Consider the following 18,167-nt stretch of genomic DNA (forward strand, 5'->3'; position numbering starts at 1 on the left):
GATGTCCTGTTTATTTCCCCCATAGCTCCTGGAAGAATCTACAATGGTATAATTTATTTGGTTGCTTACCTACTATCTCTCTTCTTGACAAGCATGAAAGTTCTACCAGTTCTATAAAAAGACCTTGTCTGCCTCATGATCCCTTTCATTACTAGAGCCCAGGACTGTTAAATTCATTAACAAAATTTCTCCATCACTGTTCTTTTTTAGCCTTCACTCAATTGATATTCAGCATGTATAGAAATAAAGTTCTTTTCCATGGCAGCTTAAAAGTTTTAGAATCTGGCACATAAAGAGCATCCTTCTAACAATAAATGCTATCTGTTATAAGACAGCTTTATTTTATAGCCACTGAAAATATCAAAATTTGTAGTGCAGGCCTTCTCATACCAAAAGCAAAACCAAATGTGAAAAGTTTAATGGATCTTGCCCCATACAACTCTAGCTTACTATACAATGAAAAAGAAAATGAAATTTTAAAAATTTTTTTCATTTTAAAATGGTAAACTAAAAATAAATGTATAAAACAGTATAAAAAGTGATCATGGAAAAATGACATGAAAAAGTGCTCAACATCACTAATCATCAGGGAAATGCAAATTAAAACCACTATGAGGTATCATCTCACCCCAGAATTAAAGGCTATATTCAAAAGACTAAAGATTACATGTGCTGATGAAGACAGAGAGAAAAGGGAACCCTTGCACACTGTCGCTGAGAATGAACATTAGCATAGCCTTATAAAGAAGAGTATGAAGGTTTTTCAAAGACTATTAAAAATAGAGCTATCATAAGACCAGCAATCCCACTACTGGATATATAGTCAAAGGCAGGTTCACTGCAGCCTGGTTCACAATAGCCAAGAAATGGAAACAATTTATGTGACCACCAGCTGATAAATGGATAAAGAAAATGTGGCACATATACATGATGGAACACTACTCAGACATAGAAAGAATGGAATTCAGTCATTTGCAACATCATGGATGGAAAGGGAGATCATATGTTAAGCAAAAAAAAAAAAAAAAAAAAAAAAAAAAAAGCCAGGCGTAGAAAGACAATACTGCATGATCTCTCTCATCTGTGGTATCTAAAGAGGTTGATCTCATAGAAGTTGAGAGTGGAATGGTGGCTATCAGAAGCCACGGAGGATAGGACTGGGGAAAGATGGGGAAAGGTTGATCAAAGGTAAGTACTTAGTTACAGTTAGATAGGAGTAGTTCAGGTGTGCTATTACACAGTAGGGTGAATGTAGGTAACAATAATGTACTGTACATTTCAAAAGCCTAGAAGAAAGGATTTTGAAAATTAAATGATAAATGATAAATGTTTGAGGAGATAAATATGTTTAACATGATTTAAACATCATCCATCAAAATATTACACAGTACCCCGCTAATATGTACAATCTTTAAGTATTAGATAAAAAATAAATTTAGAAAATGTAGCATATACTAAAAAATATTGAGAAATAATAAGATGAACATCACCATGCAAGAAAAAACGTTTTCCTCCACTGTTTAAAAAAATGCATATAAAAACAATAGCAAAATTTTGTACCTACAAAGATGACAATTTTTCAAAGTTAGATATCATCCAATGCGTGCATCTAATACACAGTCTTTTTGTGCATAAATATATAAGAAATCCCTAACAGGATATAAAAATTGTTTGCCTAGAAATTCCACACATAAGTTTAATGAAAAGAATGAAATAAGACCAGATGCATAGCATTGTTCTAGATGTCCAATAGAGGACTATTTAAATATCTATCGATACCATGTAGTCATTAAAATGATACTATAGAAAAGAACCTACTGATGTTCAAAGATGTTTGCAATGTATTTGTTACCAAAAACAGCAGATTGCAAAATATTATACAATGTGGCTCTATTATTGTATACCTAGAAAAATACGTAACAAAATTATAACATGTGATACAACTGTAATTATTTTTACTTCTCTGTATTTTCTAACTTATCTGCAATAAACAGATATCATTAGTGTAATAAAGAATAAAATATACAAAAAGATAAAAGCTACATAAAAAACCCCATCAAAAAAAGTTTATCAGGAATTTAACTCAACTATGGCTGAGCACTATTAGGGGGTTTATTAAATTGATCTTTAGTAAAAACAAGCTATTCAGAGAACATTTAAATTATGTGAGACTTATCTCAAGCATGCTATAAATGTATTTGCATGATAATAATCTGCTAATTACAAGTCAGGTCTATGTATTCTTGAAAAAGAGCTTTGAGAACATGGACTTGAGCTGTCATTCCATTTGATTTGCACTTATATTATGTTTTGTCTACAGCTTCAAAAACAGAGCCTACTGACTGGTTCTTGGAAGCATTGTTTTGAAGATCTGGGCAGCCATAACTGTGATCTCCTGGTCTTTGGTAAATGATTAAGTCAACACATATCACATACAGTTTCTAAGAGATGTGACTGCTGCTCCCCAACCCCTTCCCATCATAAAAATGAAGAAACACAGCCCTTTTAGAAAAGTTGGTAGATAACATCAAGTGCAAGAATTTTAGTTTGTACCACACCACGCCCTCTTACAAGGTTGACTTTTTAAAATTTTTCATTCTATTTTTTTTTTTTTTAGTTGATAGAAGACATAAAGGCAGAGAACATCATAATTTTTTGAGCTTTACAAAAGAACATTGCAGATCATTCAGTCTCACCTCTTAATGATACAAACAAGGAAATTTGGGCGTAATGGTAAGCGAAGATGCGAACTAGAGGTGGGTATCCTGCCTCTGAGCCCAGCCCACTTGCCATCATCCTCCCCTATCTACCTGGCACCTCAGACTGTGCTGTAGACATGAGCTATCAGCTATAGGGTGAAGGGAAGCAGCAGCGTCAGGATATATACAGACCTTGCATCTGGTAGCTGTACGGAGCCTGTCCAGGTTGTGGGGTACCAAAGCCTGTGCCATAGCTGAGGAATCCTGTCTGTCCAGGTGACTGAGACTGTGACAATCCTCCTTCAGTCTTGATGCCTGCCCACAATGCACCTAAATCAGTTAGTGACAGCTTATCGATCTGTTTGTTTTCTGAAGCTGGTAAACACACAAAAACACACTCCTACAACTTGTGTAGTCACAAATCCTCTCGCATCTGATCTCAGTAATAAATGGTATATGTGCTCACAGCAAAAGTCATAAAGAACAAATTCAATCCTTAAAAACCTAAGATTATATCCAACTTGAATGCCTGAATGCCTATTCACGTGGATCTCATTTTCCTGCATCCAATTTTCTATAATATATAACTACAGGAATATCATTTCTATACTTCTTTTTTGTAAGAGTTGATCGTCTTTCATAGCCAAGAAGTAGCTATAATTAAATGTTAGGTAGACAAGTCCAAATTTACTATGTTAAATCAAAATAAGTTTTGTTCTTTTCTTTTTTCCTAAAAAGTGATTCACAGTGTTTTTTTTTTTTTTCTTTTCCCTCCTTTTCCTTTCTTTTTTCTTTTACTTGTTCTACCACAAAGCTGATGGTAGTGCACAACTCATTTTGAAGTCAGAGGACGCAATCAATGCTGGGCATAGAACTAAGCAGCAAGGGTGAAAACCTTCTCCTGAATATCTAGACCCCCCTAGAAAGGAAGGAGCGTACTAAAGAGCTGAATCCTGTAAAACAGCAGAGCCATTTATAAACAAATGAAGTTGACCAGGACTTCCATTCTTGTCTATTTTCAAATATTCAAATATAATTCTTCAGAATGTAAAGTACACTCTTTTACATAATTACATAAAAACAAATTTGTATTTTTATATAGTCATATAAAATAATGTATTTGTGGTCTCCAAAGACTTCCCACAGCACCAGGCTGGCACCCTCATTTTAGGGACTTGGCAGCATTGAGGTTTAGGGCTCAGCTCTGAATCATAATTAAAGTCATGAAAGTTAACAACTGTCCTTAATTCCCACAGAGGGAGGAGAGGAACATTCCTGCCAAGAGAAGTCACATTTTTCAGTAATTTTACTTTGCACTTAAGATAAATGATATCTTTAGGATCTAGAATACACAGTAGTCTTACTGTTTATTTCCATTTTAGGGGAATTTCATCAGTAGAATGAAGTTAGGTAATTGCCAAAGGCAGTGGAAGAATCTGACTCTTGGATGAGAGAGCCGCCTCTAATTCTGGAGTATCTTTGAGTACGTCATTTACATTTAAGGCTTAGCACATTTAAGGCTTTGAGTACCTTTACATTTAAGGCTTAGCACAAACTTAACATTTCTTAAAAATGTGATTTTCCCTGTATAAGCAATTCCAAACCAATTAATAACTCATACATGTAAATGATCCCTGGAAAAACATCGGTCCAAGACAGGTGGCTTGATGACTCTAGAAACTCCCTTTCTTTCCATGATGTCACCAGTAGGGACATCCCCCTTCTCTCTACTTAAGGCTGTCCTGACCTGCTTCGAGCCTTCACCTGCTACATCTGTTTCTGGTCTGGAGGTTCAGAATGGGATACTTTGTGATCAGAACAGCTATAGAAAAGCAGGAAGAGGTAGAAAACACCCACAGTCAGATCAATCTATGTAACTTATACCCACAAAGTCTCAAACTCATTTCCGTGGTAGACGCTAAGCAGATCCAGCCGACAACAGAATGAAGTGTTCTTCTCCATTGATCTATTATTTTCACTACAAAAATTTATGCCTATCTTCTAGGGGTTATTTTTAACATGTTTATCTAAAAAATAAAGGGGTATAGATCCTTAGAGAAAGTCAAAATTTTATGATTATCTGGACCTTGAGTAACAGCAATGAAAACTCTAAACTATGTGCTCTTCCTTGATGGATCAGTCAAAGGGGAGAAGGGTGCCTGCCTATTGTTCTATGCACCAGCCCAAGACAAACAGAATCCCTGGGTCACAAAATTCAGATCAGCATCCTTGCACCCAAGGCCCAAAATGAATAAAAAGCAGGTGGGAAAATGGTAGGATTGAGATCTACGTCCAGGAGACTAATAATCATGCAAAACCTCTGCCACTAAAGCTCTTACCACTGAGCCTTACTCTCACTTCCTCCCATCCCCACTTGTCTCATTAAAACCCCCATTCTCATTCTGCTAGTTCTGATTCTCTTCTCATCTCACCCTGTGCTCACTTAACCCTCCTGGAATAACTCTCAGACAACACCTCCATTCATTTAATGGTTTAGAATGGAAGTAGATCCTGCCCCACAGCCTGGAAATTGGCAGAGAAGGATGTTCAGCCCCTAGCCCAACGGCATGGGGAGTAGAAATGAAACAGGAAGCTTGAGGCTGGCAGCCAAAGCAGTGACAGAATGACTTCCCATGGGAACACTGGTAGGTGGACAGTACTTTAGTACTGTGTGTGCTGGAAAGTACATTTGCACTTCAAATAATCATTTTTTAAGGTTGAGCATATAAACTGGAGATTGCCTTGATTCTTATCACAGAATAAAAACTGCACAATTCAAACCACAGACCTTTTTTTTCCCTTTATCCCAAGAGTAGTTTAAAAGAAAATTACAGATAAATTTGATCTATATTTAATGTTATGAGGAACTCTGAATAAGTTATGAAAATGAAAGATGATTTTAGAAAACCTATCTTAAGGCTTCTGAAGTCTGCTTTTAAAAACACATAAATAAATAAATAACATTCAGCTTGGATAGTTGTCTTTTTTTTTTTTTTTTTTTTTTGGTACTGGGGATTGAACCCAGGGGGCACCTAACCACTAGTCACATCCTCAGTCCAAGCTTGGATAGTTTTGTAACAAAACTACAAAAGTTGAAGTTATATATTATTTAGACTTTTATTTCTATATATATATTATAAGAAATTTATATATGGTCAATTTGAGGTAAAGAGAATTAAAAGGAATAAAGTAACTTACTTTCTAATTATAAATGAAATGCTTTAAAAGAGCATCAATTCTTTCAGTATACTGAAGAAAAAAAGTGTTATAAAACAATAATACTAGAAGAATTATAATAAGAATAATGGTGCATATATATATTTCAATATATATATAATGTATACATAATTCACCAAGAACAGAATTATTCTTCTAGTTCTTTCTCTAATGTCCATCTACTTTTTCTTGATCACCAGTTTATTTTTTCTTAATAAAATGCAGTCATTCATATATTTGTATTTAATAATTACGACTCAATGGAAGAAGAGGTATTTTAAAACTTGAAGGCTTTTTTAAGTTGAACTTTGGGATTTGGCTGGATTTATTTTTAATTTACAGGTGTTGACCCTGTAACAATTGAGTTAAATTACACCAAGATAAAGATAATCTCCAGGTGGGAAGGAACAAATGACCATGTGAACTTTAAGTGCTTCCTGATTTGCCTCTTCAAAGTGCAGTCCAGGAGGTGATACATAGATCCCTTTTTGTAATGGTTGATAATGCTGAAATTTGATAACACAACCACCCCCAAGTTAGAGCAAGAGTTTGTTGAATTCCTTGTGTAGTTCCCTAAAGGTAGGTGGACATCTGATAAATAGGAAATGGATCTTTACTCCAAAAGACTTCATTCTCAGAAGTTTTATCACAAATATGCTCAAAAATACTTTGGATTCCAGAGCCAAGGGCTCAGATGGCAAATTCAGAGCTGAGATATCAGGGCAGGAAAAGGCAAGCAAGAGGGCCTATATTGAGCCACACAATCTGTTCAACACCTCTGACCTCAAGATAAGAAGTCACTAGTTCTCACCATGCTCACTAGAAACCACTGTATTAAGAACTGAGACACCAAAAGGGACAACACTTTCTAAAGTGGCCCATGACTGACAAATCTTTACATATCTCTCGAAAACAAAAGAATGCCCACTAGAAACCACCATGACAACAATGGCAGGACTACTCACCATAGGAGGAAATTCCGTAGGGCTGTCCTGGCTGTGGGTAGGTGGCGTAGGCTGTAGCTTGCTGCATTCCTGTGGTAAACTGTGTTTGCCCATATGCAGCCATAGTTTGTGAGGAAGGGGTAGGGAGAATATGTGGGTATGGTCTGCTATTTGTCAGAAATGACAGAAAATAGAAAGCCCATGCATTAGATGGAAACATGCAAAGTAACCAATTAACAACCACATCACAAATTCCAGTTAAAGCATGTATCTTAAAGAACCATTTCAAATATAATAGACTAAGCACTGAAAACCTCCAGTGTCTCTAATAGGTGATGCTCAGAAATAAATTTGCATAAATATATTTAAGCTTCCTTGAAACACACTTTCATTTCAATTAAGATGTAACATGGGCACAGACATGACTTGCAATGAAATAAAAGTCTACTCAGAAAATTATTTATTAAGAGAAAATACATCTTACTTGGAAGGATAAATTTGTGGTGGAGAGAACTGGTGAGTTGGTCTTGGGCTGAAGCTGCTGCTCCCGATTGCTGAGGGGGAAAAAATACACAATAATCCAAGAAAAAAGCAGAAAAGAAAAAAAAAAAAGACACATAGAAAACATTGATATATTTTGAACTATGGCTTTGCCACATGAAATTTCAGATAGTGGACCCCTGTGACCTGCAAAAATGGCAATTTCACATGGTTAGATCTAACAGAAAATTAAATACACAAAGGAAGCCATAAGAACTGATGTTAAGTCACTAATTTTAACTGAACTCTTAGAAAACATAGTCACAGTCTCAAATACCCATCAGCACACTGTGATGGTTCTCACAGGGGCAATACTTTAATGGTACACAAAGTCCTGGTTACTCTCTGGAAGAACACACTGGAAGGGGAGGTACCAAGTTGAATTGCGGGGTTGGGCAGGAAAGCAAAAGGTCTATTGTCTGTGCTCAATGGGAACACACAAACCTGAGCCTGTATTACCAAGAAATGTGGTATAATCTTCTCTCAGGTGAGTAGAAATAGGATAGATCTTCATTTGCCTGCATTGATTTAGCAATGTTTTTTAGTAAAAATGCATTCCTCTATTTTAAATTTCTCAAGTTGCAGGCTAAGCCTGTATTTTCTTGTGCTGATCCGGTGTTTCTTTGCCTTTTAGATATATGTGTTCAACTTCAATGTTCAAGCAAAAAACTTTTTTTTTTCTTTTTCTTTCCTTAAAGAGGTATTTAAGCATTTGAGCAGAACCTAATTTCTTTTAATCAGATTTACTTGATTCAATGTATTTCCAAAGTGCACTGAACCTTTAAATGTTTTCATACTCGTTCTGAACTACAGAAGCAAAAATCCATTTTAACTAGCACAAGCCCTTAAATTAGAAATTCCCAGCCCTTCTTGTTGTAAGTAAGAACAATCTATATATTTACTGTTATGTGTATGGGTCTATATATGAAACCATGCCCACATATTTACATTTATGTGTGTATACATACTTCCCCCCCAAAAACTCTCTAATTTTTACCTGGCTAAGACAGATATTCAGTGCAATTATTATAATACATATGTTTATTTCTTCTTCCACTAATAGTCACTGTCTTCGGAGTCTCTTATTTATTAAACGTATTCTACAGTGAAACTCTTTTAGAAGGTTCCATGCACTTAGTTTTACGTATTTTTCATTTTGCCAACATCAGTGCATTTATGGCCCACATTTAATTTTCCAGCTTGTGTTTAGGAGGACAGTAGTAGAGTTGGACTAGAATCTCGGTATCTATAAATAATCCCTCCCAAGCAAAACAAACAAGGCCTAACCCAGGGACAATAGGACAGATCTAGATCAGTCTTACTCTTGCCAACTGCCAGACCTCCACCATCTGGCTGTCAGCTTGGCAGAGAACAGAGTGAGTCTATACAGCAGAGATGGCAGGACAATCCAGCTGGTGTCCTCCCCCATCTTTGGTCTCTTCTGGCACATACTGAATCACTACTCAGTTCCAGGCACCATACAAGATTCTGCAGAGCAAACATGCAAAGACAAGTTGCTCTGTGGGAAGGCTGACACACAAGTAGCTGTAGGAGGATTAGTGAAATACTGCTGTTTGTAAAAGGGAGGGATTAGTGAGAGAACACTTGGACTACAAGGACTACCACTTGCCCAGGTATCTGACTGCAGCTCCTTTCCCTCCTCCTAAGCCTGAAAAGGGGCCAAGGGCAAAGTGGATTTATTCAACGAGTTGCTGAACAAGTAATATCTTCTCTGGGCAATCAGAGTTAAAACAATTGCTCAAAAATCAATCAATGCAATGCCACCCCATGGTGGAAGCCAAGAAAAACCTTTCTCTTCTAGCTCTACACCTATGTGTCTTTCAAATTGTGGGCCACGACTTAAGAAATGTTCACAAACTCAACGGGATGTACCCGACAATTTTAAAAAATGTTAGAAGATAATCAGGTGTATTAACAGAGTAAGAGAAGTTCTATGAAGCTGGGATTTATGGCATATGCATAGTATGTGTGTATAAATGAGAAAAGAGATTTGAGAGGCTGCGGATTATTGTAATTAAGCACATGTTCTAGAATGAGAATTTAATTTCAGCTCAGATTCAAAGCCTAACTTATATAAGGTCTTAGGTTATTCCCTCTAAGCCTTGTTTACCCTCTTACAAAATAATGGCTCTAATGCTACCTGTACCTCCTATGATTATTGTGAAGACTAAGATAATTGATGGAAAATGATTAATACAAGATTTGTGCCAATAAATGCTAATTTTCTCAGATTCCCACTACCTTTGCCCCCAAATTTGCCCTTCCTTCTATATTTTAAGTCTACCTAATGGACAACATCTTCATCAGTTCAGCAAAATGCTTACAAACAGTCTTATTTACTCCTATTTCATATAGGAACTCAGGGCTGATAGAAGTCACACATATAAGCAAATAAATGGGATAGGTCGTGTTTGAACCCAGGTTCTTCTATCTCTTTCCACCTAAATCTTCTATCCCCTGACCCCATACATATAAACTAGAAACCTCAAAATCATCTCACCTCCTCCATTTCATGACTTGCCATTCATTTGCCCATCCTAAATCCAAAAATAGCTTGCTGACCCATCTACTTCCTGCACATGCCATCCCTGCTCTAGGACTCCAGTCCTAGCTCAGGTTGTCATGTCTCTCCTGGACTATGCAGTGGCCACGTGTCTACCTTCCCTGTGTTTCAATCAGGGATGGCCACCCATCACCATCCACCCCTCACTACTGCTACCACGGAGATCCTTCCTCCTCTTCACATCTATTCTCCAGTTCACAATCTTTCAAACACATTATCTTTAAGATGAATTCCAAATGCCTGCAAGAGTGTGCAAAAAGAGTCGAGCTTCAACTACCTCCTGGGTTTGGTATTCTGCAACCTCCCTGGGCTTTAGAACTTCCATGCATGTCTTGCATTCTTATATCTATCTTGATTGTTCTTCATAGACCCTTCTGTCCTGAAACATTCTTCTTTCCTCTGCCAACAAACACTCCACCATGGAGAAGAAAATGTCACTTGCCCTTTGGAATGATATCTTCCTTCTCTGTACTTTCTTGGAATGTTGCAAATACTGGCAATGTAGCACTCACCATATTGTATTACAGTTAGTGTATTTAGTGTATAGATGTTAGTTCTGCTAACCATGAGCTTCTAGGGCTGGGGGCTTCTTACTCACCTGATTCCTCTGTACCTGATAGGGCCTAGTTACATGGTATGTAATCAAATATTTGTGTAATAAGAATATGAGATTTAGGTCATGAACACAGTAGATTTGTAAAATCATGACTTAAGGGTTTGATTATTTTAGGCTATTTATAAACATACATAATAAACCTAATCCAGCTCTTAGTAATATAAATTAAATACTATTCCTTATAGAGCAAACATGAAGAATATAATCTTGCTGAAACTTGCCTAATTAAGTGCACCTAAAATTATTAAATATTTCAGTCACTATATAAGAAATCATATCTTTGAGGATTTCTCCAAGTCTAAACCCCTGAAAGTTCTGTGGGCTGTAGGCAAAAATCTACCATATTAATCTTGAGTATTTTCCTCTAAAATGTCTTAAAACTTCTTTAATTTTTTAAACAATAATCCAGGAATTCTAATTAATTTTAATTTCCTAAGACCAGAATAACCTACAGCAAAGGGAATGTCTCCAGATCATCTATCAAGGTAAATAATACAGTCACGTTACCATTAGTAAACTTCAAGCTGCATTTGCTGCAAAGCCTTGGGAACATATGAACAACAAATGTCTCCCTACCTGTGTCAGTAAATTTGTTTCCAATTATTCCACTCTTTCTCCTACCCCAAACAAAGTTTCTCAAATCTTGTTGTGGGGTGAGGAGAAGTGAAAGTGAATAATAATTACAAGTTCAAGAATCCACTTGGAAGAACCACTGAAATCTCAAAACTGGCACGTCTTCAGTTCCCTTATTCCCCAGGATGCCATCTCATCAAGGTCAACATCCCGTAGTCAGACAAGCAGGTCAAAAGTCTAAAAGTAGGTTTTGATTCCTCTCTTTCCCTTACATTCACACACCCTTTCATCATTAAGTCCCATCAGTTCTCTCTTCAAAAAATACCCCAAATCTGACAACTTCTCACTTTGCTTCATCTACCACCTGTTCCAATCCCCAACACTGTGGCAAACAGAGAATGCACCTTTCATGTCTCCTGCTGCAGGGCGTGTAACTGACCAACGGCCCAGATGCCAAGCTCTGAAATCCATCCATATAAATTCAGGAAGGCCTCAGCTGGATGGGCTTCTCCTGGTCAACAATGATGCCTTGGGCATAGGAAAGCAGGCCTCTTCCTGGAAGACCTGCTACTCTGCTGATGGCCTTGCTCAAATGTCATGAGACTGCCAATTAACCTAACCTTCCTTTCTTCCCTTTTTCCTTCACTTCTTTCCCCTAACAAAATCCTGGCACATTTAATCCTGCCTCTAGTGGCTCTTCTAGGAAGACATGAGCTAACACAGACATCATTTTCTAGGCTGGGGAAATGCTTGTCTCCCTGCTTCCACCCCATCTTTTCCACCCTTCACCCTATAATGCCTTTTCCATGCAATGAACAGTGATCCCTTCAAAACAGGAATTAGATCAAGTTACAACCACCTTACCTTCGACTCCTCTACCCAAACTTCTTCCCTTTGCTTCACCCAAATCTCTGCTCTGAGGCTGCTCCTTAGAGGACTCCTCAGAGTTCTCCATCCATCCTTCCACTGTATTCTTTGATCAGTACTCATTTTCTTTTTTAATTTTTTTTTAATTTTTACAGTCTGCATTTTGATTCTTTGTACACAAATGGGGTACATCATTTCATTTCTATGGTTGTGCATGATGTAGATTCACACCATTGGTGTAATCATACGTGCACATAGGGTAATGATGTCTCATTCTACCATTTTTCATACCCCACCTCCTCATTACGTAGAGCTCTCATTTTCTTCATAACACCTTTCACAGACCTACTTAGGTACATAAAACTCACCACTCATCTACATATTATCTCTCTCTCCCATAAGAATGAAAGCTCCATGAAGGCTGGGACTTGTCCCCCATCTCACTGCCATATTCCTTCTGAATTGAACACTGCCTGATATAGAATAGGTGTTCAAAAAATAATTGCTCAATTATTGATCAGCACCCACAAAGTTCTGTCTTCTTACCACCTATTAAAAATTTTACAACTGTATTTATCATTCATTTTTTTTTCTTTTCCAGAAGCGTTCTTTTTTCTATTCCCATTTTCAAATATCACTGGACATCAACTTTGTATGAACAACATCACCAACTAGCATTTTATTCACCTAATAACACATTTAGACTTTGGGGAATGGCAGAAGTGACATGCAAAGATATTACACACATTATTTTCAATCCCTGTAATTCTAAAAATTTAAATCATGACAATATTGCTTTTTTGTGGATAAAGAATAAGGGAGCAAAACCTCATTATGCTTTAAAAACATGATAAACAGCCTTGTAATTTTTAATTCAGCCACATCCCTGGAAAACCAACCAGTGTCTCCACACCAGGACACCTGAGGGACTCCTTGGGGCACATGAACCCTCGAGGCCTCCTTAGTGCTGGGATTCCTTAGAAGCAAGAGGTGGGCTACTATCCCCAAAATCAGAGGGTCTCCGTTTCTCCTTTTTCTCATTATGTACTTTCTAAAGACACCAAGAGTAGTTGGGATGGGTATTTTTAAGGGCACACATATTTTTAAACTATCATGAACAAGGAAGTAGGAACGGTCACAACAGAAGTAAAGATTAGCTTGGAGTCACAGGTTTGGAGATTTCTTTCTTTTATAAATTCAAAGCTCTGTTCACAGCCACTCTAACATTCCTTGATTTTTTAATCTTTTCTCATCAGGAGAAAAGGAAGGAGGGAGGGAAGAAGGGAGAAAAAAATGCAAAAGACTATATAAGAATATCCACCTCCCTGGTGCTATGCCCTGACCAACTCCCTGCCTGATTCTCTCCACTGTGTTCAACACAGAGAATGAGTCTGTGGAAGCAAGACCCTTTCTAGGTTTTGCCTCTTCTCCAAACTATCCCTCCACCTCCCTCTAAGCTGTCTTCCAAAGTCCTTGCTTCTCCTGCATATCTTTTTGCAAGTGGAAGCTGCACTTTATCTCAGTTTCCAGATATCACAAAGACCCTGGAAAACATATCTTCATTGCTTCTTCAAAGCATTGGTTTCCTGTTCTCCTGCAAAACCACTCTTTCTCTGAGGTTCACGAGAACTCTTTCACACTTGTGTAAATGATTCACCTTTTAGACCTTTAGTATCTGGCTGCATCTCCTGATGAGCCCCAGCATCACCGTGGGTTATACATCCAAGACTTTTCTTAGTCTTTCTAGGTCTTCACTCCAGCCTCCTATTTCAGACATTAAGCTCATATTACCTCCAGACCCTTTTTTATCTTCATCCCATGGTCTCAAGCCATAATAAGCACATTGGTCAATTCATTCATCTGCTTAGCAAATATTTACTGAGCATCTTCTATGATGCTCAATACCATGTTAAGGGTGGATAAGACATCCACACGGAATCTTTATTCTCATAGCTTAGCGGGAAGACAGATGCTAAAAAGTAATTTGAAAAGTGGGAAGAAGGCTAAGGAAGGGGTGTATGGAGAACTAACTACAGAAGTATGTGTCCGATGCTTCACTGAATTTTGAGATTCAGAACGACCTCTCCTGTTTCAGAATTCTCATTCTTTTATTCTCATTCTGTGTGTTCCCCAACCTCATCAAGAGATGCAGGACCCCAACATCCTTAATGCCTCTCAAGTTATTAACCCTTATCTTCTACCTATCTTGGATACATGAATAATTATTTTAAACTGTTCTTTTACAGACACTCTCAATTCTCCTCTGCTTTCTCCCATACCCATCCTGGCAAGTCTCAACCCTGGGTTAAACCAATTTGTCTTTTTAGCTGGGCTTCTGAGCTCTTGTAGGGAAAACCAGTTCATAGAAGCTCCATGTTCAGTCGTTCCAGCTTTGTTTGGATCTTTGGTTCTACTGTCAATTGCCTTCTAGGTTTCTAAGCAGCCTCATGCTTCCCCATTCCACACAGCACTACTCCAATCTCCTCTGATGCTTCAAAATCACAACCCTATTACCACCACTGGTTCATCCCTCTGTGAAATCATCAAGCAAATATAAATGCCTAATATGTGCTAGGTACGATTTTGAGTATTAGGGATACAGAGGTGAAAAAAGCAAGATAAAATCTCTGCCTTCACAAACTTTGGTGGGGCTGAGAGTCCAATAACAAATTTAATCTGTAAATAAATTGTAAAGTCATTGGCAAGAGGAAGGGGGTTGGAGGGTTCAGCCTATTAGACCAGAAGTAGTGAGCACAGTTGTGTAACACTGAGTAGGGTACTCAGGGTGGGCCTCGGTGACAACAGATCAGGGCACAGATTTGAAGGCAGTGAGGGAGTGGGACAGGTTCATGGGGAAGGGACTGCCAGTGCCCAGGTCGTGTGTTAAGGAGCAGATCCAGAGTATCAGATGATGCCAGTAAGCAAGGGAAGTGGGGTGTAAGATAGAGTCACTAAGGCCAGATGGTGATGGGATCTGTAGGCTTTAAGAGGTCTCAGACAGGAGCTCTCTCACCTCATTGCCTCCCCCCACTTCAAATACTTCTGCATTACCTTCCACTTCATCTTCTGCAGTGCTGCAGTGGAAGAGGTATTCCTTTCCTAAGCTGACCCATCTCTGTTTGAGGCTGAAGCTATTGCTGTCCCATCAGGGCTTTTCTTCATCCATTACCTAAAAACTCTGTGTTAGCAGCATAAAGCCTCCTTGACCTTCTCAATGTCACCCCTTTCTCTACCCAAACTCACTTCTCTTCTCCTCCTTCTACCACTGTGCACTTGAAAGATCTTTTTCTCTTCCTCACCTTTTCACCCAATCACCTACCCACTCAGAAACTTGGTGAGCACCCTTTATGCACTAGGAACTATGTTGGGCACACAGAAATGGGATGTGTGAAACAGGATGTGCAATCGAGTTGAGAAAAGGGAAAGTAAAGCCCTTCTGCCCACTAAAACTGCCAAAGGCTACATCCACTGGTGTTTCTTACTTGTTTTTACTTTGCCCTAATCTGAGACTTGCAGAGAAGTTACAAGAACAGTATGAAAACTTCCCAGGTATCCTTCATCCAAATTCTCTGTCATTACATTAGCTGTATACTCAATGCACTGTATGTATGTGAACACATGTAAATCTCACATTTTGTGGGAGTTTCCCAGGCACAAAAATATGTATTATGTGTGAATATTTATACATATATATGGAGAGTTACCCATATGATGTCCCTTTCCTCATAAATATTTCAGTTTTCATTTTTTTTAAACAAGGAATATCTTTACAATAAATGCAGTTATGAAAACCACTGACACAATACTATTATCCATATAAATCTTCAAAAACCTTAGTTATCTCTTTGTAGTACATGTTTATTTTATACTTAAATTTGTTACTTTTCAAATACATAAATGTTATATATATGCATTGTAAAAGAGAAAAACAAACAAACAAAAAACACACCTTGGGATTAAAAAAACAAAATCAGAAAGAATTAAATTTAAATTTTATTCTTCCATCCAGAGTGTCAATGTTAATTTTTGTGCCCATACACAGAGACACACATCTGAACACATAAATGCTTGTTTTCTGAAACTAAACTGTAATTATCCTGAATATATTATTCTTATGTAGCCTGCTTTTTCACTTTAAATAGTTAACCTTTTTCATGTCATTAAAAAAAAAAGCTGCGTCATGTAGACAGTGCTTCCTTGACATTCTTCCCTTATGGTTCAATGCTCTCTCTCTCCTTCTCTAATTACTCCTTTTTCCATTTGATCCTCTGCCCAACTCTTTCATATATGAGTGTGTATGTGTGTTTTCCCTGGTTCTTTCTGAACTCTATTATTGCCCACTAACTTTAACCTCCAGTGTAGTTTCAACATTCCCTTTTCAAATCTTTCCTGAGCTCCAATCCCTAAAATACTTGACATCTCCAGGTATATGACACCTCTCATCCAACATACCTCAAACTGAGGCCACCATCCATCTTTCTTTGTCAATCATTCACCTATTCCCTAGCTCCTCTCTCTCTGCCACGCTCACCTCCCATGTTTGCTCATCACTAATGACTATAAATCCCACTTCATAAATATATTGAATCCCTCCTCCCCATACTTATTGACAGCACGTGTGCCATCTTCCATATTTCTTGCCAAAATTAATACAAATAATCCTCCAATTGGTCTCTCTAGTTCAGCACCCCCCAAACCATCCTGCCCAACAGTCATGATTCTAGATTATAATCATGAGCATGAAACCTCTTTCTGTGATGCCTCCCATTGCATTTAGGATAAAACAAACTCCATGCAGGGCACACAAGCTTCTTCAGACTCTAACCTCCCTCTGCAGCACATCCTCACTGCTTATACCATACACACTAAGAATGCTGATCCGATAGTTGTCCCAAGTAGCATGTATGTATGTGGCCCCCACCCATGGAGTGGCCCATCTGTCCAACATTCCCATTTCTAGCTCTACATGTGCATTTTTTCTACTCATTTTTTTAAATAGAGCACAGCCATCTATTTAGGACCCCTTCCCTGACTAGCCCGTCCCAGCCTGGTCTCCCATTGGGTCCCTTCCTGGGCGTTCTTAGGGCTTCCCAGTTTTCCCTCTGGCATTACCAAACAACTCTGTGAAGGTTTGGTCATTTGTTCACTCAATCATCCCCTGAACTAAGACCATTTCCATATATCTGCACATTCATAAGAGCACCGAGCATAATGCCTAGCATAAGTCAAATTCCAGAAAATGCTTTCCAAAAGAACAAATGGATATAACATTATGCTTCATTATTTTTTATAGCTTCTACCTGATATCATTAGTGTCGAAGTATGCATTTATTTTTTATCTACATATAATCCCCTTTGCATGACCCTAAGAGCTTGATTAAATCAGTCACAAATTTATTTATTTTTTCTTCCACAATCTGTAATTGAAAATGTTGGAGGAAAAATTTTTACATTTGAACCTTACAGATTAGGAGTACATACACAAGGTGCCAATATTGATACATTGTGTGTTGCACCAAGACATGTTGATTGAAGTGCAGTCAAAATTTATGAAAGTACAGCCTTTTCTGATTGAGAGGCCTTATAAATACAGCAGATAATATGAGAAGGGTTAAAAACTTTAAAAATATTTTTGATATAAAGAATTTTATTTAAATGAAATAGTCTAAGCTGGGTAACTGGGCAAACAGTTTCTCAGTTACTTCATTACCACCATTACCTTCTTGTCAGCAATTTTGTTATGATAGATGTAAATTGGGCATTTCCTAGTGGAGACAGATTTTATTAATGTGAAAGAGATAAAAAATGATTTAAGAATTTAATACTGTTTGACAGTGTCTGTTTAACTTATGTAGTTTATATGAGAATTATTTAAGAGAATGGTTGGCAAATCTATCAGGAAGTATAAGTCAAATTCTGCCTACCCAAAGGACACAAATGAGAGATAAAGGAAGAAACACTTCATCACACTGAATAAAAGTACCCAAGTTTGCTCATATGTGATTCTGAGCAGTTATATTTTATATGTATATCTATGTGTGTGTGTGTATGTGTGTGTGTACACAGACAGATATACAAATACTTTAGAAAAATTATATTTAGTATTAGGGTGAAAATCTAATATTTAT

General features: G+C 37.6%; 1 protein-coding gene and 1 long non-coding RNA gene across 12 annotated transcripts in view; one reads left to right on the plus strand and one right to left on the minus strand.

Moving 5' to 3' along the window:
* EYA1 (EYA transcriptional coactivator and phosphatase 1) overlaps nt 1-18,167 on the minus strand; it is a 314,781-nt gene that overhangs the window by 110,103 nt on the left and 186,511 nt on the right. For 7 of the 11 annotated variants that reach the window (XM_079111714.1, XM_079111721.1, XM_079111713.1 and 4 more), the window contains 3 exons: nt 7,344-7,413; nt 6,881-7,026; nt 2,892-3,029 (listed from right to left, as the gene is read on the minus strand). In XM_079111714.1, coding sequence (XP_078967840.1) covers nt 2,892-3,029; nt 6,881-7,026; nt 7,344-7,413 — 354 coding nt within the window. The remainder of the gene's footprint in view (nt 1-2,891; nt 3,030-6,880; nt 7,027-7,343; nt 7,414-18,167) is intronic. The other 4 variants (XM_079111722.1, XM_079111717.1, XM_079111719.1 and 1 more) reach the window with 3 other exon arrangements.
* LOC306645324 overlaps nt 7,740-18,167 on the plus strand; it is a 29,233-nt gene continuing 18,805 nt past the window's right edge. The window contains exon 1 of the long non-coding RNA XR_013759602.1: nt 7,740-7,886. This is a non-coding gene — a long non-coding RNA (uncharacterized lncRNA). The remainder of the gene's footprint in view (nt 7,887-18,167) is intronic.

Source organism: Sciurus vulgaris (genome assembly GCF_902686455.1).
Source record: "Sciurus vulgaris genome assembly, chromosome: 1".
Taxonomy (NCBI): domain Eukaryota; kingdom Metazoa; phylum Chordata; class Mammalia; order Rodentia; family Sciuridae; genus Sciurus; species Sciurus vulgaris.